Source organism: Bombus affinis, chromosome 6 (genome assembly GCF_024516045.1).
Source record: "Bombus affinis isolate iyBomAffi1 chromosome 6, iyBomAffi1.2, whole genome shotgun sequence".
Classification (NCBI taxonomy): Eukaryota; Metazoa; Arthropoda; class Insecta; order Hymenoptera; family Apidae; genus Bombus; species Bombus affinis.
This window is the reverse complement of record NC_066349.1, coordinates 17,048,280-17,068,976: the sequence shown is the minus strand read 5'-3', so window position 1 is coordinate 17,068,976 and position 20,697 is coordinate 17,048,280. Positions and strand designations below refer to the sequence as shown.

The following is a 20,697-nucleotide window of genomic DNA, read 5'->3' as shown; positions in this document are numbered from 1 at the left end:
AGGAATTTATTAAAAATTTAGTAATCGGATCACCCTGTACACTTTGTTCAAATATACAGGAACGAACTGTCACATTATGTGCTATGATTTAGCGTTCGCTGTATCTCGGATTTTCAGTGAGAACAAATAAGATCGATGTTATTTCAAACAAGATTAGAAGCTGTTATTTTCTTGGATTCCGCTATCGTTGAAATAAAATCACAATTCTCTTTGAGTACTTTTTACTTTAGTTTTATTTTAATTTCCCGATATTCTTCAAATTATAAAGATATTTTAAAATATCGCGTTTCACGTTCAGTTTCCATTAGAGAACGAATACTTTCGATCACGCGTTTTTATTTTTCCTCCTATTACAGCATGTAAAAAATCATCGAATTACCTTGAAAAATTACGTCCGCTTCTATATTAATACAGACAAATTAAATTCTTTTTATCTATTTTATTTACTAGATTATCGAAAGTTGAAGATGATTTTTATCGACAAAATTATATAAGAAATTCAACACCGCGTTTTGGAAAGTTCGACTTATATACACTGTAAATAAATACAATATTTTACAGATATATATATTTACTACAATCGACTATTTTGCGGTGGATAAATATTGAAACGTTCAATGGTTTCTAGTTTCTCTACCTTTATTTTAATTGGATACTGCTTGCTTGCGTTCTTTAATACGTGCTTCTATTTCCGGTCTGAAATGTCTGATCAGTCCCTGAACTGGCCACGCTGCACCATCCGCCAAAGCGCAAATAGTATGCATTTCAATCTGCTTGGTCAACTCCCATAGCATATCTATCTCATGTATTTCCGCTTGTCCTTGGGCGAACCTAGACAGATATTTGTTACATGATTTCTAATATATAATTTATTTCTTTTTTTAAATAAAATAAAAAGAGCTAACAAATAGAATTATTTTTGTACCTTCTCATGATTTTATACATCCAACTTATTCCTTCACGGCACGGTGTGCACTGACCGCAAGATTCGTGCTTATAAAAACTGATAAGACGCGTAATAGCTTTAATAATATCAGTCTGTTTGTTCATCACGATTACAGCTGCGGTACCAAATGAGCTCTGTACTCTAACGAGATCATCGAAGTCTAATAACACTGTATCGCATACGCTGCAACATCATACGTGTAATTATAGCTGTTAACTCAATTTTGACCAATATGTGCTATAGAATCTTATTCCCAATTGGTATTCAAATATATATAAATACCTTTTGGGAATAACCGGAGTGGAAGATCCACCCGGAATCACACCTAACAGATTATCCCATCCACCGATTACTCCACCAGCGTGCCTTTCGATGAGTTCCTTCAGAGGAATGGACATCTCTTCTTCCACGGTGCATGGATTGTTCACGTGTCCCGAGATGTTAAATAATTTAGTTCCGTGATTGCGTGGACGACCGAATGACGCAAACCACGCTCCGCCTCGTCGGCATATAGTCTATATATTGAAATTTCTATTTTAAAATTAAGATTTTCTACGTGTGTATATATTTCCTAATAGCGTTAAATATATGATAATTACATACAGGAGCAACAGCGACGGTTTCGACATTTGTGACAGTGGTAGGGCATCCAAATAATCCAACATCGGCTGGAAAAGGTGGCTTTAGCCTAGGTTTTCCCTGTTTTCCTTCGATGGATTCAATGAGGGCAGTTTCTTCTCCACAAATGTACGCTCCTGCTCCTCTTTGCACAAAAATGTCAAAATCATAGCCGGAGCCACAGGCATTCTTGCCAATCAGGCCTGCCTGATAGGCTTCTGCAATGGCGACTTGCATATTTGACGCTTCGTTATAAAATTCACCACGAATATATATGTAAGCTGCACAAGCTCCCATAGCACGGCCAGCAATTAAACAACCTTCTACTAGCTTGTGTGGATCGTGGCGTAGAATTTCACGATCTTTGCAGGTGCCAGGCTCACCCTCGTCACCGTTAACTACCAGGTATTTTGGTCTTCCATCAGAGGGCTTATTCATAAAGGACCATTTCATGCCAGATGGGAAACCTGCACCTCCACGGCCTCTCAGACCAGATACCTTAATCTCATTAATAATCCAGTCTGCACCTTTTTCTATAATTTCCTTGGTTTTATACCAATCTCCCCTTTTCAGAGCACCCTGTAATCTCCAATCATGTCTACCATACAAATTTGTGAAGATACGATCCTGGTCAGCCAGGGGGCCACCCTTTTTCTAAGAAAAACGATAATAACACAAATCGTTCCATATTTACGTTATTTTAATATGACAAACACTAAAATACACGCACCTTCCCTTCGGGCGCGGCATCGGCAAATGTTCTTTGCTGTTGACTACTCAACGGTGACCCAAGGAAACCTTAAAATCATAACCAAATTTTTCCATTACATAACCTCGTTTCAACGACAACGTAAAACATCAAAATTCTTCTTAAATATGAAAAGCATCGGAACATCGATGTTCCCTACATCAAAGTTGGCCTTGAATGACGTGAACGTCGTGAATATGGTTACAAATTAAACACAATAGCATCAAATCTTACCCAATTGTCTCCTTGGGAGCTGAAAACAACGTACAATGGTACCAGCCATCTTGCTGTTTGCGATCTCGCAGAAATTCGTGATATCGAACTGTCTACTTGGAAGATCACAGTATAGCCATCTCGCAGCGCGTTCAAGAAACAAAGTAGTACAGAATTGAATACGTGTTCATCACTGTTTTGTCGTCTAGTCGTCTGTTTTTATGAAAGACTTATCATACCGTGTTAAGCGTGCGTGCTTGAGTCGAGAGTGTGACTCGAGTCCTGTAACTGTCGTTCGTTACTTGTAAAAAAATAGGAAAACTCGACGGAAGTTCGGTTTTCTAGCCTAGTCATGGTCCTTGACTATCAATAGACACCTGTCTAGACGACAGTGACGAAAGCAAGAACGTTTGTCCTGGTGTAGCAATTGGAAACAATATGCCTTCCAGGAGAAATAATTGTGACCTGCTGGCCAGGGTGAATTTTCCGCTGTATACGCTGCAAATGTTGACGGGTAGGCATATCTTGGTCGGTGGTGGGGGAGGATCCTCGAAGACTGGGGTTGCTAATGGCTTTGTAAGAATTCCTTCTTTTTTAGTCATTCTTACATACATATCAAAAATGAGAGTAATTTCATAATTTGTTTAAATTGAATCATTCTTCATGAACAGGAAATATTTGAATTGTCTCACAATGGATCTCAGTTCGTTGCGGAGGAAGTGACCAGACATGAAACAGGTCCCAGTGTTGTTATGAACTGTACAACGTACAATGATCAAAAGAGGATCTGGATCGCAGCTGGTCAAGAGAGTCACTGTCAACTGTACGATGTGAGTAGTAAAGTGGTGAGTGTAAAGAATGGTGAAGTTGTCAAAGGAACCAGCGGTAATTCTAAGGAAGGCATTAGACACAGAAAAAATATAGATAAGGTAGAAGAAACTGTTATGCCTGAAGAAAGGATAGAGGAAGTTAAAGATGACAATTCAAACATTAAGAGCAAGAAACTTCAATTGATAGTAAAGCCATCAGATAGTGTACAAACAGATTTCAGGTAACTATATTTTTATAAAAATGCTCAAAGTTTCCTAAAATAATTGTTCTAAATATGAAAAATTTCTATAGCGAGGAAGAACCACTTCAGAGGATCGTTAGAATAAATTCAAATGGAAAATTCATGGTCACTGGTGGCACGGATGGTCATATAAGATTATGGAAATTTCCACAATTACACAAACTACATGATCTAGATGCTCACACAAAAGAAATAGACGACATAGACTTCAGTCCAGACAGCACACTGATCGCAAGCATAGCAAAGGATGGCAAAGCATTTCTATGGAATGTGAGCAATGGTTCTAAATCCAAGGACTTAACTTGGTCACCCCCAAATGGACTGAAATATATGTACAAAAGGTGCAGGTTTAGGAAGCTGGAGGAGGACAAATCAAAAGCTCAACTCTTTATGCTCTCCAACGCAGTGGTTGGAAAGAATATTAGTTTTCTTCAAATGTGGGATGTGGAGTCTGGAAGCGTTGTCAAGATGGTACCATATAAAGAAACCCTGTCTGCTTTGGCAGTCTCGGACGATGGAAAGTTTGTGGCAGTTGGAACAATGTTCTCTGGTAGCGTGGATATATACATTGCATTCAGTTTGAGGAGAGCTCTGCATGTACCTGGTGCACATAGTATGTTTGTAACTGGCCTAGAATTCTTACCAACCAAGTTAGATGGTCCTACTATCGCTAGTAACACTGAAACTGCGGTTGTCAGCATTTCTGTGGATAACAAAATCTGTATACATAGCATACCGTTTAGACGTAAGTAATTAAATAATCCTTTTATTCATCCTTATATCGTTTTGGCAATCTTAACGTTTGACAATTTTTTCTGTTATAGACACACTACCATTCTGGTTCGTCATTATACTGATTGTCCTTAGTATTTGTGGAGCGTTCATCTTCTGTAGTTATCTCGGAATATGACCTGAGAGAATATACCTTTAATACCAAGTACTTTGTTTAGGGTTTTTTAATATCATACATCGAACTTTCACAGGTGTGTTTCTTTAGTTTATAAATGTTATCGATAGTACGGGAAGGAAGGTGTAATAATTTGTTCGATTTTCTGAACACGTGTGCACGATTTTTGTGACAATAGACATTACTACTTATAATTTGTTCGGTAGCAAATAATTCACGTGTGTGATTGTCCGTGCGTTTAGAACCTCGTTCGTTTAATTAATGTTAAAACAAATGAAGTGATGCTGCGATGAGTAACTACTCTACATTAGATAAATTCTCTGATAAACATAATTGTAAATAGATATCTCTAAATAAGTTTCTGCTTGGACACACAAATAGCTACTTTTTCTTCTCACACATTTCTTACACTTTAAGATCAATTTATACGGTTTATTTCGGTACAGAAGGCTCAGCTCATTTTGACTTTTATTGCATTTATCTGAATTGTGTCTGTGCATTGCTCACGTTTATAATGGAATATAGATGTCGAGTGTGAAATGTTATGTATACGCTATAGTATTAAAGTTTTAGTTTTATACCATTCTTTGATCACTATGTGGGGATAAGAAACATATCGTGATTGGTCCACCTTGAAATTTAGATTAAGCCAAACTGGTCACGTATAAATAGTACGCATGCATCACATGAAATTTTATCAATTTTATAATGCATTTCATGGGAAACAATAATTTTCCATTTAAGGAAAATGTTGCCATAGAACAAGTACTGGACAAATATACTTTGTTAAGTTGAAAATCAAACTTGTACGTTTTTACTTACCCTCCTCCGATTTTTTTAAAAGATTCAAATTTGGATTTCTAAACTGAAATTTCAATTTTTATTGTTATTTAAATAAACAAATTGAGAAAATTTAAATAAATATGAACACATAATTATGCAAAAATAAAAGTCAGAAAATGTAAATAAACAAAGCAAATATGTAAACAAATGAGAAAAATCTGGAAGATAAATACAAGGTATTTTTATTAAGAAGCAAAAAAAAATAAAAAATTCCGTTTATGTTTGTCAGTTCAAAGAAAGTGCAAGGAATGTTTGCTTATTTAAGCGACGATTCAGGACTCGTGATCGAAAAGGAATGTTGTCCAAAATGGAAAGGTGCCCCCAGGGTTTTCCATGGGAAGGGGAAGGACGAGTCAGTAATGACATTTTACGACCTTAAAACTGGCGCCTACCAATAACTCTCAAGGCTGTGGAGAACGAATGCTGCCGAATAACTAAATTTCCTCCCATTCGAAAGTTTCCGAAATTGACTCCTTCGTTTTTCACTTTTTTACCGTTTCCTTTTTGCATCGAATAAATTGGTTACCATGTGAAGTGTTACGAAGAAGCGTTCGAAAAGAGAAAAATGCAACTAAATCATATCGTAGAGGAAATAAAATTTATGCTTCAATCTTTTTTATTTTTTATCTAAAATATATGTTAAATAAATATTATTTTAAGATTATCAAGAATCAATTCTTGTATAATATCAAAAGCTAGTTTCAAGAAAACAAGAATGTAAATGATTAATTATCATTATTATGTTATTAAAAGTCGAGGTTTTTGGAAATTCTGGGAATAGGTAGAAAAAATTTCGATTTTATGCAGGCTAATTCCTTAATCGTGATACAACCAGGAAGGATTCTACATTTTCGACTTATTTATCACGAGATTGTCAATTGCATCACGATTTTGAAATCACTTTATATATTCAACAGGTTTGGAAAAAAATTCGAAAAGTCCTCAGTTTCGTACAACGTTTATTGTGAAATACTTTAATAAAGACTCTAAGAATTACTTAATTACTCTCACGCGTCTCTTAAGCACTAACGTTAACCAAGTGTACAGTGTACACGGTTCGGCGCGCTGCGACGATACCGATCGATGGATCAATACGTACAACGTCCCGCAGAAGAAAGGGATAAGGATCGGAAGGGCAAGGATACGGTGGTTATGTACAAAGATGAATAAGCTTAATCGAAGAACTTGTTCCTCTATGCTACGGAAAAACAACCTCTTCGTTCTCTTTTCATTTCTTTCGATCACCATAATCGACCACAGAAACGTTTCGCGAACGTTTGCTACGGGAAGTCAGACCCACGATACTCTTCTGCCACAATAACACGAATGCAACTCAAGAATTCCACAAAAATGATAATTTAACAGTTATCCCACTTATAAAATTCCGTTCCAATAATATCACAATAAAAAGAAAAAACATCTCAACTCACGAAGAATTTCTAACTTATCTACATATAATAAAATACATCGGAATCCTACTGCACTTGTTTCTCGTTTCAAAATTGAAATCAACCAGACAACGTCAAGTCGATTACGGTAAGAGATTTCTCATTTCCGTTCGCGACACGTTTTCCGCGCGACGGTTCGACGCGTGTTCTTCAAGGAAAAGCCTTTTGATGCATTACTTTAGCGTGGTTTCTCTTAGGAACACGCGCCACACGATCTATAGATCTCTACCATGAAGTGCTCATTTGTTCGCGGTGAAACCGTCGCCAGTAGGATCGAGCAGCCACGGGTAATAATTCGGGCACTCCATGCAGGTGAACAAGCGAAGAGTTTCGCCAGGAAGTTCTCTGGTAGTCAAGGGACAGGCATTAGGAAGAGAACAGTAGGGCTGGCCCTTCTCGTCGCAGGTTTCTTTCCAATCCTGGAAGTCCCTCAGTGCCGAGAGTTCTGTCGGGGTTTGCATCCACTTGATTACCTGCAAGTGGTACGAGAAGGTATACAGTCAGACGAGATTCTAGGCAAATGTTGACTGAAATAACTTGACTAATAATGTCTTTCTCTCGGCTTGAAATAGAAAATTTGAAGTAGCAAGTTATTAATGATTGAATTGTTTAAAAAATATTATTTCGTTTTATAATTGATGTGAATCATAACCTTTGAGTTTTGCGAATGTCTAATGAAATATTGTTTATATGTACTGTTTACTGTAGAAAGAGGATTAAAACAGTTTTTAAATTGTGATATTCTTCTCCATAAGACATATAAATGCTATTTAGTTATCCCAGTAGTTAAAACCCATTAGTTTGTATTCAAACAAACTCTAATTGAAGCAAATTGACTTATATGAACGTGAACTTGAATTCAAGTAGCTCGGCTAATCTGGGAAAGGATTTATGTATTACGAGTTTGTATTCGCTCCATTAGTGATAAGTAGAACGAGAATGTATTTGGTCAGACGGAGCACGAAATTCATTTTTGACAAAGTGACCGACCTGTTTGCGGTGTTCATATCTTTCTGAATATTACAGAGATTTGTTATCGCTTGTTTTGGGATCGAGCCATTTGGTTGACTGTTTATATTTAATTCCATTTTTGAAATTGTCTCGAAATCTGATTTCGCGAGTAAACTTGATACCAATGTATTTAATCTAATATTACTGTCGTTTAATTTTCCAATTTTCTTCGATGTAATACCGTTTTCTATTTTATAAGTGTAATTAAAGTAGGGATCGTGTTCGAGAATCGAACGAGAACGAAACTAACACAAGTAATTTTCGATGGTCTGCGAATCGATCGTATAAGATCCTACAAATACAGCGGAGCAGTCAGAGAGAGAGAGAGAGAGAGAGAGAGTTAGTTTGTATCGCATGACTATATTGAAAGCGGAAAATAAATCGACGCAAAGCGAAATAAATAAAAGCAAGCCCGAGGCTTGATGGATCATGAATGAGAAATGTCGTGATGCGGCGAGATTGAAACCGGCAGATAAATTGGAATAAACTAGGAGACTCGTAATAACAGTCTTGGGGAATATCTCCGGAATTAAATATAATCTTCGCTTAACTTGTTTAATGGGAAGACAATGCGATTCTTAAAGACGCTTTAAATAATTTTTAGGTTTTCCAATATTTTAAAATATAATTTCTTAAAATAATATTCAAAATGTCTAGTATCGCGAAATATAATATTTTTAAATAATACGTTGTATTTCCGTCTTCATAGTTTCGTTTAAAATTTGCGATAAATGCTAATTAAGTCAAAGAAGCTTCGAGAAAAGTTCTTCCCAAGAAACAAATATCAAAATACAATTTCTTCAAATATAAACAGCTATTAGAGCCGTCGTTTATCCAATTCTGAACCAATTCATATCGCACGGTATTTCTAGGCAATTTCATCCTCCCAGATCAGACATTCCTCCAAACCTCGATCAAGCTCACTCACCTGAACCATGGTAACGAAATACACGTCGCTCCTGGCCAACATCTCCTCGATGAACTTGATCAATTCCTCCCTATACTCCTTCTTGCTCTTCAACCACGAGGCATGGAAGTGAAGACCAAGCGGTGCCCTGTTGCTGTTGAAGTGCCTGTTAAAGTTGTGTCTGAGGAGCCTGGCGAATTGTTCTCCGGTCTGAATGTTCGAGCAAGAGTCCACCATGTGACAACCAGGCAGAGACTCGTCGAAGGTGGGATCGTCTCTTCTGTCCAATTCGTTCATCACCATCTCCCAAACAGGATGCGATCTTGATGGGCAGTTTCCACCGTTTCCATTGCATTTGTGTGGCATTCTGAAGTACAAAGTGTACGGCCAGATGGGTACACGACCCAACGAAGCCGTGATGGAGGCGTCGTAGACGAAGAATTGGTCAGCCATCATTTCGAATTGTTTGTTGCCGCCCACGCGAAGATACGGAGCCCTCATTCCGATAATAGAACCGTCGGTGATGTTTGCGAAACGTTCTATGATGAGTCTAGCTCCAGCCATCTCTGCCAGCCAGTCGTCGTAGGTTCCCTGGGTCCAATATTGTGGGTCGTCTTTGTGGGTCAAAGAGAACACCGCGATTTCGTGACCACGACGGTGAAGGTCTTGAACGGCGGAGTAATTTGTGTATTTGTGAGAGACGAAGAACGTGCCTCTGATCTGGCATCCGTTAGGGTTTTGACGTTGGCCATTGAAGATCTCTTCGTACAAGTCGATGTTATCTACGTTCACGGCTCCGTTGAAAGTGATCGTGATCATTTGGGGTACCTGGGACGGCTCTATGTTTCCGGGGATCCTGGTTCCGTCGGCGGAACAATAGCAGTCGGGGAGCACGCATTGCGTTGGATCGCAGTCTGGCGCGCGATTTGGATCGGTTTCCACAGCTGCGGGGGAAGATACGGTGAAGGTTAATAAACAATCATTGAGGAATTTTGAAGCTAACGCGAGTCTTAAGACTCTCGAGAGAGGATGTACGTCTCTGATGTTCAATTTTCGTAGAAAAATTAAAACTACGCGTAGTATTGATGCATTGTTGGTCAACGACGAGCATATGTGGTTTGTACACACATCAATTTGCATAATTATCAAAGTATAAAATTATCTATAAAACAAGTATTAAATCATTACGACGTTGTTCATTGTAGTGGACGTACTGCGTTAAAGTTCAATTATACCATCTTTTCTCGCGAGATCGTTAAACCGATATTAAGAAAACAGAAATTCGAATTTAAAGGATCGACGTTCAAAGTTTCCACTGCAACGTATCGACAGATTTTCCTCGCATCGACGTTGAAAGTCACCGATTGCTATATCTCGCTATCCGCATTTGTGACCAAAAGAAGCGCGGATTGCGATCGCGAATCGATTAAATCGACACTTACTGCACGCATTCTCGTCGGATTCGTCCTTGCAGTCGGGTTTACCGTTGCAGAAGAGCTCCTTGTCCACGCACTCGCCGTTACCGCACGACAATTTCCCTTCGGGGCAGACTGGTTCGTCGGTCCTCAGGATGGGCAACACCTTACGCGGCTCTGCAAACGTAATCCTCGTTAACGGGCCGACTTGTCGGCTGATACGCGACAACCAATCGCTACTACGGGACCATTGGCGTTCACCATAGCTGTAACTTCTACTTTTACTTCGCCCAATTTATGTACAAAAGATCGTGGCGCGCTCACCAGTGGCGCAGGAACCTGTGGCACTACTTGGAGAAATATATTCCCGAAGAAATCGATTAACCCTCTATCAATGGAAATAATAGGTGTCGTAGTTAAAACTACTTACAGGATAGGATACTATAATATTAGAGTAATCGATTTATTTTCTGCATGGAAAATCTTTGGTAGGGTTAAAGGTTGTTACTGTGCGGGATTAATTGTGACCCAAAGCTACGGTACCTCGCCAGCTTGGATATTAAGTATCGGACTAATTACATCTTGTACGTCCAGTTACGGTTTCCTGCCAGTGTAATCTGGTATCTATGTACATGTGGACTTTACGTACAGATGTGGACAGCTTTTTTAACACCCTCGTGATCGTCTTCGATCGTGAATGTAACGAAATTAACTTTGCGATACTATAGTGAGATACCATGTTCCTTGCTTGTTTCTGTTTGTTCGCGTTATTTATTCGTCGTTATTCTGGCTATTTGTAAAGGATATACACGATGTGTTGTTATTCACGGCACGAGCTAAATCACGAAGGTATTAAGCAATTTATCAGAGGATTTGGCTTGGCCTTGCGTTAACAGTTCCTACGCCACTGCGTTCAACCGGCCTTTTCGTTAGCCTCTCTTCAATTCCTTTTCGTTCGAGGAATTTCCCTCTGATTTCTAGTCGCCTCGCGACTGGAAAAGCGTAGCAGAACCGACGTGATGGGCGTGACGAAGGAAACGAATTAGAAAATTTAATAAAAGAAAATCCTCGTGAATCGGTCTTGAAGATCTTCTAAAAAGAACCGCAGATTTCTCCGGCGAATTCTTTGCTCGAGAAACCTTCAAGATCGTTGGGAATACGACGGAACGAAAGACACGAAATGGCGACAGGCGGAGTGTTGGAGAGACGAAACATCGACGAACTAACGTTGCCCATCACGAGAAGTGTTCGCGTCGAGAGTATCGTTTGTATCGTTGGCTCGCAGCGATTCGCACGTAGCTAATTCCATGATTTATTACGAATATAGACATCGACTTACGAAAGTATCCGAATATTTATAAAAACTTTTCCTGAATATATCATGTACACTATACGAAATATTTCTCTGTATAATATACGTAATATGTTCATAAATATTTTCTATGCTAAATCTTCGAATACTTTCGCGAGCCACTGTAAATAAAATGAGAAGAAATATGGATACACACACACACACGCAGGCACTGTTGAGATAATAATGAGAGAGAATAGAGATACGTGGTGAAGAGATGGACTGTTGCGAAAGGCGAAAACAGGCAGCGGAGAAATAAAAAGTGAGACGGTGCCTCGACGTGCCACGCGTCGAGAGAACGAGCGCGAGAAAAGAGAATTGCAAGTGGACCAATACACGCATAGATATCCACATACAGGCGCATGTATAAACAGGTACACGCATACACATGGCGAGCAGAGAGAAAAAAAAATAGACGGAGAGCACACGAGACTGGTCCGATTTAATTTCATTCGCGGCACTGCGCTTTCAACTCGTAATAAAGTTTGCTCGAAACATAAAAGAAACAAGATAATCTTCGCGGTTGAATTATTAACTCTGTAATTTCTCTCTTTTACCTTCTACACCTTTTTCGTTTCAGTTATTCTAATTAGAAGTAATATTTCTTTGCCGAGCTTTTTAGTTCGCTTGAAATTACGAGTTTATTAAAAATCGGTCATTTTTTAATAGTTTCTGACGCAACAAGGATATATTGTTACGATCATTGACGCTCGAAAGGCAGAACACAGGAACGAGGTTGTACCGTGTATTAAAATCAATCGGCTGTAAAGTAAATAGATCGATAATTCACGGTACGTACCGCGAATAAAAATTTTCAATGTACATAATGTTCTCGAATATTATACGACTGTCTAGTTAATTAACTTTCTAAATGTTTTTACGATACGGTTCCAATCCAGACAGACAGATCCAAACATTGGAAACAAGAATTTTCTAAAAAAAAAAAAAAAGAAACAAACGCCATAAACGTTTGTAGATTTTCTAGTAGATACAATCTACAAAATTCTGCTCGTAAATTAAGCTTAACACCGTACAAAGTGAATCGATCTATCAAATTTTGATCGCAAATAAAACTTAACGCCGTTTAAAGCGCGAACGATTCGATGATCGAACCAAGCGCCATTCGCATTTCCTTGAAAACGAGCAATCGCCTGTTTCTTTTCTCGCGCGAAACCAAATCGGAGCAAACAGGTCTCGCGTGAGCACGAGCAAACCGAGACGCGCGCTTCGAAACGGAAGCGGAGGAATTCGACTCGGTTGCGACGACAACGAGCGCGCGAAATAAAAAAAAAGTGGCTGCAGCGCGAGAACAGAGGAAGATAGAGATCGGCAGCTGGAAAACGCTGCGTTCGCAACGGGGTAAGATGAGATTAATCCGGTGAGAAAGAGAAAGAAGGAAGGAGAGAATTAATATGATTGATCGCTCGAATACTTCGCACAGGTTTCGAGCGGTAAAAGCGAACGAGTCGACTAAATAACAAGGAGCCGTTCTAAGGAGGCCAGATCGTCGAAGCGAAACCGATCTGGATGTGGACAGACAGAGCAAGAGAGACAGTGACAGAATATAACGGGAGAAAGAGAGAGAAAAAGAGAAAGAGTGATATATGCGTATGTATAGCGAGACAGATAGACGAGAGACAGAGAGAGAGAGAGAGAGAGAGAGAGGGCGGGGGGGGGGAGGGGATGAAGAGAGAAAATAGGAGCGAGATCAGCGATTGAGAACGTGCTACCTCGTACCTGGAGCGATCGCGAAGAGAAAGAATCGTGCGTCTATCGATGTGTGAGTATGTAGTATGTATATATGGTGTCGATATGTACAGGTGCAACAGCGTGCGAGCGTGAATTCTATAAAGCTGAAAAGTCATTGCGTGCCGAGGATCGTTTTCGGGAGATCGATATACGTGACGTATCGATGCGCGGAATAATTCTATTTTCACGTTGAATCTAGATTTAATGGTCGACACGAACGGCGAATCTTTGAATATTTTTATTTCGGTATGTTTTATGCGATTGGACCCAGATACGCCAGATATTTTGGGAAATTTGATCGTTAAACGTAATTTCAGCGTAACGATCTTCCTTTCTGTTCGATTGTTTAATTTTTAAATTCGAACGATATCGATGGCACGGAATGTCTTAATGAATAAATTTAGACAGTATAGAAAGCAACTAGATTAGAATCGGCGAGATGGATGAAGCTTGTATATTCGCGGTGTTAGCGATGCGACGTGAATCGAGAAAATTGCGTAAATCAATCAGGAAGAGAGCATCGATGAGCTGGAAACTGGGTTAGATCGCGCTCGAGGCACGAGCTTCTCGTCTCCCGAGTTGCACTTTCGCTCAAAATCGAAACCAGTCTCTGGGCCGCGAATCGAAAGTGGCCGGACTGCAGATTACAACGTCTCGAAAGTGGTCTCGCATGTAATGGTCGTGTATTTTCACTGCGGCGAACGTATCGAACGTTCGCACTTGTGCCGTTCGCGTAACTACGAGATACCGTGACGAGGTGGAAAAATTTCAGCAAACTTGCGAATGAATCGCTTTTGCGTGACTTTAGAAAGTATAGAAAACTCGATTTCATTGAGCGCTTAAATTTCAGGTATTTCCGTTGCAACTTTATACCTACTTCGATATCGTATTATTAGAATTTCCTTTAGTTCGCGAAAGAATGTTCGTTCTTGGTTAGTCTAGTCTTTTCTCATTTTAATCCGAGATTAAGATAATTCTTAATTCGTTAATGAAACTCGATAGCCCGATGGTAAGAACGTAAAATTTTCAAAAAATAGAACGATACGCAGAGAGTTAATGAAAAGATGCGAAGGATAACGTTAATCGTTTGTCTTCGTTTCTGTTTCTTTTCTTTTCTTTTTATTCTTTCGGAGACGAGAAGGATCGTGGATGAATCTCAAACGTGCGCGAGAATAATCGTGCGTTAGTACTACCTTACGAATGGTGCGGGCTACGTTGCGAGTCTACGAAGGAACCGGCCTTCTCCGTATCTTATGAAACATTTTTCATCGTCCTTAATAGAAGGAGGAAAGAAAAATCTTCTCAAAATGGTGTTCTTTCCAAGGGAAGTGCGTTTAACCGACCTATCCCTACTTTTCTGTTCCTCGATTATATAGAAAATTAATCGATGGGAAAAAGAAGCATAAATTACAATCGTCGAAACTAGACATTTTTCAAAACCTGAACGATTATAAACGCATTCCCCGAGGAATAGACACACCGGAAACGGAGACAGGTACGTCGGCTCAACCTGGTCGATACATCGACTTACTCTCGAGCTTGTCACAGTTGGTGACTTTGCCCTTCCAGTCGCAGGTCTGTTTGTCCAAGTCAAAGGCCAGTCCACTGGGACACGTGATTTGCTTCAGGCCGGATTTCGTGCACCTGTTCGTGTCGGACAGAAAGCAAATCGCTCAGTTAAACTTAGCAATCAAAATGAATCGCTTACTCTCGAGTTGGTCACAGTTCTTCACGTTCGTTTTCCAGTCGCACGTTTGACGCTCGATGTCGAATGCCAGACCTGTCGGGCATCGTACGGTCGCCAATCTGGTCACCCCAATCTCGCTCGCTTTGTCGCATCTGCGATTCAAGTTTAACTCTTTCTAGTTTAAAAAATATTTAACTCGTGGTTCTCGTACAATTTTTGAACGATTTAAAACCCTGCTAAAAAAAGCCTCGCTGTTATTCTTTTTATCGATGCTATTATTTTTGCGGAGTATTCGTCAGATCGAATAGGAATATATTTCGTCACGTGTAACGAGCTGTAATCCTCTTACAGTTTATAGTATCTGATATACGATGTACAATTGACCGTAAAATTATCTGGCTATGGTAGAAATCTAAATAGATTGTACTGAAAATTATGAAACAGTAAAAGAGAAAGTCTAAAACAAATCTATTTTTAACAAATATCTATTATCAATCGTGAACTAAATAAAAAAGATTCAATGGGCTGCATACTGACTGACACCCATTGTACCTGCTATGCGTAGAATCTAGTACTCTTTTGTCAATAAACGAACCCACGCAAAAATCGATAAAAACGGAAATAAAAACAGATTCACAAGGCTTGCGAAGGAATTCTCATTTGAACCAAGCGAATAAATCTTTCCTAAAGAATTCTATAAAAAAGTGTAGTAATATAATCCGTATAAAAGGACGAGCGAACATAAAAGAATCAAAATAATGTTTTACGATTCGCAAGAACCCGTCGAATTCTTCGAGGATGCGTGACGTTACGCGACAGGATCTTGCGTTCTTGTTCTGAGAATATTTTTGTCCGCGTGTCCTTGACGATGAAATAGTTTATCCGTTCGAATGAGTCAGGATACACCGTCTGTCGTCATCGACTGGAAGGCGAGTCCTGTATCTGGTATCAGGCTCGCCTTGAACCTTCCGACGCGGAATTCGATCGCGAAGGAACCGAAGACAGGAATTCGCCGTCCGATCCTCCGCGATCGATCTTTCTCGTAAATACCGTTTCTACCGTTAACTTCACCGACCTTCGGCGTTATTTACGCGCTCCAGAATCGACTATGATTCATTACGAAGGATCGTGACGTCTTCGATTCGTATAATTGAATAAAAACGCGAGTATTTTTTTTTATGCGAAATGTTTATCTCTGATTTGAAAGACGACGATTTAAAAATAAGAATTAGGTAGGACGATTTAATGGAAATTTACCTCACGACGTCACGGCAGTCTCCTTCGACGTTCAACCGGAAGTATTCGTCTCCTGGCCTGTCCTGGCATAATTCCTCGGCATTTGCGTCAATTCCATCAGCCCCTTCATCGTCTTGTGCTCTGACTTGCGTTCCTGGAAATTAAAAAACGCTGTTAAACGATCGAGAAATCCTTTAACGAATATATATATATATAGCTTTCGTTTAAGAGTAGAAATGGGAATTTACAAGTTCTTAGGAATTGTAGAAAGAAGAAAATTGAAATCCGTCGCTTTAACGGATTTGCTACTTCTGGTGTTTAAGTACAATCGTAAACGTTGACCACTAACAATTACGTACTTTCTATCATCGATTACATAAACGTTTCTCGATCCACGAGCACAATCTCTAACGTGACTTCGCAACATCGCTCCTTCCTTTCTTCGCCCCATTTAAAGAATCTAACGATAAGTTAGGTTAGACACGATTAAGTGCGAGTTCCTAGTTTTCCTTCTTTTATAATAGCGTTAGCAAGTTAAAAAATACTTGATTTACTTTTCGCTCGCGTTTCCTCTTTCCTTTTTTTTTTTTTGTCCATCTTGATAGACGGAAGCACGTAAACGGAACGTGAAAGTAATCTCGTCTTTCGATCACAAATATCCAAATCTTAATGGACACCGTCTAGGGAGCAGGCACCTACCGCTTTTTATTTTCACGGACCTCCGCAATTAAATTAGAAGAAAACAAGAAGGAAACGTCACCGACAGAGCGGTTCGCGTGACATTTGAATAAGAATGGCATAGATCGGTATTGCGAGGATCGTATAAGGAAAATGTCGCGATCGTTGGAAGCCACGATCTCTAGAGATCGTAAACCGAATACGACGGGGTCGGTGAACCCCCGTAGAAGTAGAAAGTCTTGGAAATGTCAGGGCAACGAGACACGAGTGGGGAGAGAAGCGACAGTGGTTCTCTAAAGTAGGTTCTGTCTGTCTCTCCCTCTACCCCTCTTGCCATAATCGAGCATCCTTGTTCGAACAAGTCTCGAACGTGCCTTCTTCTTCGTCCACGACCACGAATCGTGATCCGTAATCGTGATCAACGCCACTTCCGGACAACTTGTCTTTGTTCAAACTTTTGCATCGGTCTTATCAACGAGACGATAAAACAATTATTTCTTAAAGTGTACGAATTTTATTTTATTGTCGAGAAGTTTACTTTTTGAATAGTTGTCTTTTGGCAATAATATCGAAATTGTTTTGAACGTTTCAAGTTTGTCAGGATCGAAGAGTCTTTCGATTTTGTATTGAAAAAAGATCTTTCGATCGTCAGATCGTCGTCGCATTAACCGGTCGAGGTGTCGCGATCGAATTGACGTAGCTGCACTGAAGGAGCCGTTTGACATGTCTTGTCGCGGCTTCGATCGTTGAAGTCACCAGAACGTTCATGGCGCCGAAGAACCTATCGATCTCGAGTCATCTAAGGCGATTGTGAAACTACCGCAATGCTTTTCAGCCTTTGTTTAACTTTTATAAATATCTCCATTGATTAAAGAGTTCTACTTATTAAAAGAGATTTAAACGTAATTAATCGAGAAACAATTTCCCGTTCATCGAGGAAAATTAGAAGAACGCGAAAGTCGTCTATTTTAAAATTATAATAGAAATTTCGCATTGAAATTGAAATGTAACACGGATCGTATATTATTCGGAAGAACCAAGGAACGATAACGTTAAACGACGAGTGATCCTGGAACGGAAAGTTCTCGTGGAAACTCGTTTCGTCCGAAGGAAATTCTGTAAACGTCGAAAGCAACTTTCACCTGTAACAGGCATTCGAAGAATCGGAGCCTAGAAGGCCAGGTGTTTCTCTTTGACGAGAAATCATGTTTATCGTGAAAGATTCTCCATCTTCCGATCAAACTTTCACCCTAAACACGATATTCCAACGTTACCGAATCTCCCGCTCAACTAAAACTCTTTAACGAACAAATAAATTATTTAAAATCCGACATCATCCAATCTCAACTGCCATCAAACTTCTAAGAACTCTTCAGAATTTAATCCTCCAACTCCTAACGCTTCCAACTTCCATCTAAATTCAAACTTTAAGATACTTTTTCGAATCTTAATCCGAAGCTTAAACGTTCTTTGAATCGAACTTTCTAAAAATATCGAGAAACCAATTTGTCGCGATGTTCGATACAGATGAATAAAACACGGGCAAACGGAAATAAGGAAGACGTAGCAAGAGTGTGTACTCACCGGCAAACAGAAAGAGAGATCCAAGAAGGAACAGGAACTTTGGCGACATCGTGGCCGCTGCCGCCGTCGTCGTCGTCGCCGTCATCGTCGTTGTCAGGACAAAGAGCGTCTGGACAAGCCGCGCCCTCTCGCCCCTCTATATGTGCACCACCACTCCTTCCTCTTCGTCGAAGGACTTTCACCATCCGGATGGTGCTGCCACCTTTCCTGCGTCGTAAAATAGTTGGAGAACAAGGGTTCCATTCCTTCCGTCTGTTCGTGGAGAACGAGAGGGGACCGTGGCATTCCATTTCGCCTCGATCTTCCTTGTCTCGCGCGATCCAATCAGAGACTACTACTTGCGGTTTTTGACGAGAGATCGAGAGGAAGAAGATGAGCGATCGTTTTGGAGTTTGTTCGATGCGACTGGTTATTCTCGTGGCCCGAATTTGCCTGGTTTGTTCTACTTTCATCGATATTTAGTTTTCTAATCATTGTTTCCACCTTTCTTTAAATGGAGAGTTCTTTCGAGAGGAAAGGCATGTATATGGGACCATTCGTGTCTTGAATTTCTATTACTTTGGAAAAAGAAAGATCGGTGATAATGGTAAAATCTTCAGTCTTTTGAGGAGAATGCCATTCGCAATGGTCGCTGAAATTTATGCATTTGTGGAAAATATACCGAGTAACACGTATAACACGTTAAAATAATTTATGGAACTTACGAATAATTTATGAAAAATTTGCGAGCGAAATATCGTACTATCGTTCAGAATATAGTACTTGTTATAATATTTAATGAAAGAAATCTCTATTCTGCTCCTTTAATTCTTGTGTCCAAAATCATACGAATTTAATTACTAATTACTAATTACTAATTACGATCGAATTACTAATTTCTGGACAGGTGGATCAAACTTAATAGCAAAAATATAGTTCGTTTGGGTCTGCAGTGTATTCAAGGTCCGCGTTGCAAGGTCTCCGTAGAAGTGAAAACACGCTTTACGCATCGTTTTACGGCCTCCACGAAAATATCGGCTGACAGCGGCAGCTCTGAAAGGGGGCGACGAAAAATGGCTCGCGCTCGTAAAACTCACGATGAAAGTATCGTTCACGTAGCCGAGTAACTTTCCACGAAAAATGCCCTGTATGTCATGTTCGTCGACATGACATAAACCTTGAACCTCTCGGCTTTTAGTGTAAAATTCGGCAAGATACGTTCCAACGAATTTTATACCGTACTTTCGACAAAATAATGAAAAGGAATTCGTCGTCCCTCTTAATGCCTCTAAAACCAAAGTGAAACTTTAGAAAATCATGAAACATCGTACCACGGAAGCACCTATGAAAGACTCAAATTACTTTTAAAACACACCATTATGGAATCGTCGATTCTGTTGCAACGTAAGCCACGCATACATATTCTTCATAAGGCAGAATTTTGGAGGGATTCTTTGTTTCTCCGTTTCCATTTCATTTGCTTCTACCGGTGCCTCGCGCGGCTGTCTGAATTATTTACGCGGTTTTAACGTTGCTTGCCAAATAATTCTCATCTCTCGTCCTTCCATCCCTTTGCCCAACTACCACCGGCTGCTGTATTTTCTCCCTATAGTTGTTAGCGTGGCACGTTTGCGCAACACGTTTATTTATTCCTGAGCTAAGCCAGGATACACCGGGTGGTCAATAAATTTGCAGTTTACGCGGTAAAAGGTTATCGACGTCCCCGGCGAAATAACTTTGCGGGACGCGCTATTGCGTTAGAGCCACGCTGCGTACCGTAATCCACGGTACAATCGCGCTCGCATTGATTCCACTTTATCGATAAAAATTATTTTCATGCACGCTGTTTGTTGTCCGCGAGTCGCTCGTATGCGATATAATTCTATATAATGCAACGATTTGATTTGAAATATCGTTGTCATATCTTAGACAGCAATAATTGCAAAGTATCTCTTATCTCGCATCCGCTGTTTAGTCATCTAGTGTCTACTGTTTATTTTGTCTAACGTGATCGTTTGAAACGTTGCAATTTTTTGGAAAGCAGATAAATGTAATTAGCGACGTAATTATAATATCGGATAGTTGGATAGGTTCGATCGACACGAAGCTTGTTGAAATTTAAACGAAAGGTATATAGAAAGATATATATGTATATAATGCAAGAAAAAGCTGCAAAGTTATATTTAGATGTTCTACTAAAATATTATTTAAATCTGCAAAGGTATATCATTATCTAGAAAATTTCTATAAAAAGATCTGTGACACTGCCATACAAAATTACCGATTGGTCAATTCGAATATTCTA

General features: G+C 39.6%; 3 protein-coding genes across 4 annotated transcripts; 1 reads left to right on the top strand and 2 right to left on the bottom strand.

Annotated features, from left to right (window-relative positions):
* Nucleotides 1-215: 215 nt before the first annotated feature.
* On the bottom strand, nucleotides 216-2,705 carry LOC126917673 (NADH dehydrogenase [ubiquinone] flavoprotein 1, mitochondrial). Its single transcript, XM_050724828.1, has 6 exons — nucleotides 2,547-2,705; nucleotides 2,295-2,362; nucleotides 1,550-2,218; nucleotides 1,229-1,461; nucleotides 926-1,129; nucleotides 216-831 (listed from the first exon to the last, which is right to left on the bottom strand). The coding sequence occupies exons 1-6, from the start codon at nucleotides 2,593-2,595 to the stop codon at nucleotides 645-647; spliced, it is 1,410 nt and encodes a 469-aa protein (XP_050580785.1). The 5' UTR covers nucleotides 2,596-2,705; the 3' UTR covers nucleotides 216-644.
* Nucleotides 2,706-2,734: 29 nt separating this feature from the next.
* Nucleotides 2,735-5,307, top strand: LOC126917675 (prolactin regulatory element-binding protein). Its single transcript, XM_050724832.1, has 4 exons — nucleotides 2,735-3,101; nucleotides 3,197-3,576; nucleotides 3,648-4,342; nucleotides 4,422-5,307. Exons 1-4 carry the CDS (start codon nucleotides 2,964-2,966, stop codon nucleotides 4,505-4,507), a joined length of 1,299 nt encoding a protein of 432 aa, XP_050580789.1. The 5' UTR covers nucleotides 2,735-2,963; the 3' UTR covers nucleotides 4,508-5,307.
* Nucleotides 5,308-6,289: 982 nt separating this feature from the next.
* Nucleotides 6,290-18,559, bottom strand: LOC126917670 (chitin deacetylase 1). Of its 2 annotated transcripts, none has more exons than XM_050724820.1 (6): nucleotides 18,414-18,559; nucleotides 16,173-16,305; nucleotides 14,937-15,067; nucleotides 10,156-10,305; nucleotides 8,735-9,657; nucleotides 6,290-7,268 (listed from the first exon to the last, which is right to left on the bottom strand). In XM_050724820.1, the coding sequence occupies exons 1-6, from the start codon at nucleotides 18,496-18,498 to the stop codon at nucleotides 7,035-7,037; spliced, it is 1,656 nt and encodes a 551-aa protein (XP_050580777.1). In that variant the 5' UTR covers nucleotides 18,499-18,559; the 3' UTR covers nucleotides 6,290-7,034. The 2 variants fall into 2 exon arrangements, with proteins under 2 accessions (XP_050580777.1, XP_050580778.1); XM_050724821.1 differs by lacking the exon at nucleotides 14,937-15,067 and adding an exon at nucleotides 14,760-14,872.
* Between the last annotated feature and the right edge of the window lie 2,138 nt (nucleotides 18,560-20,697).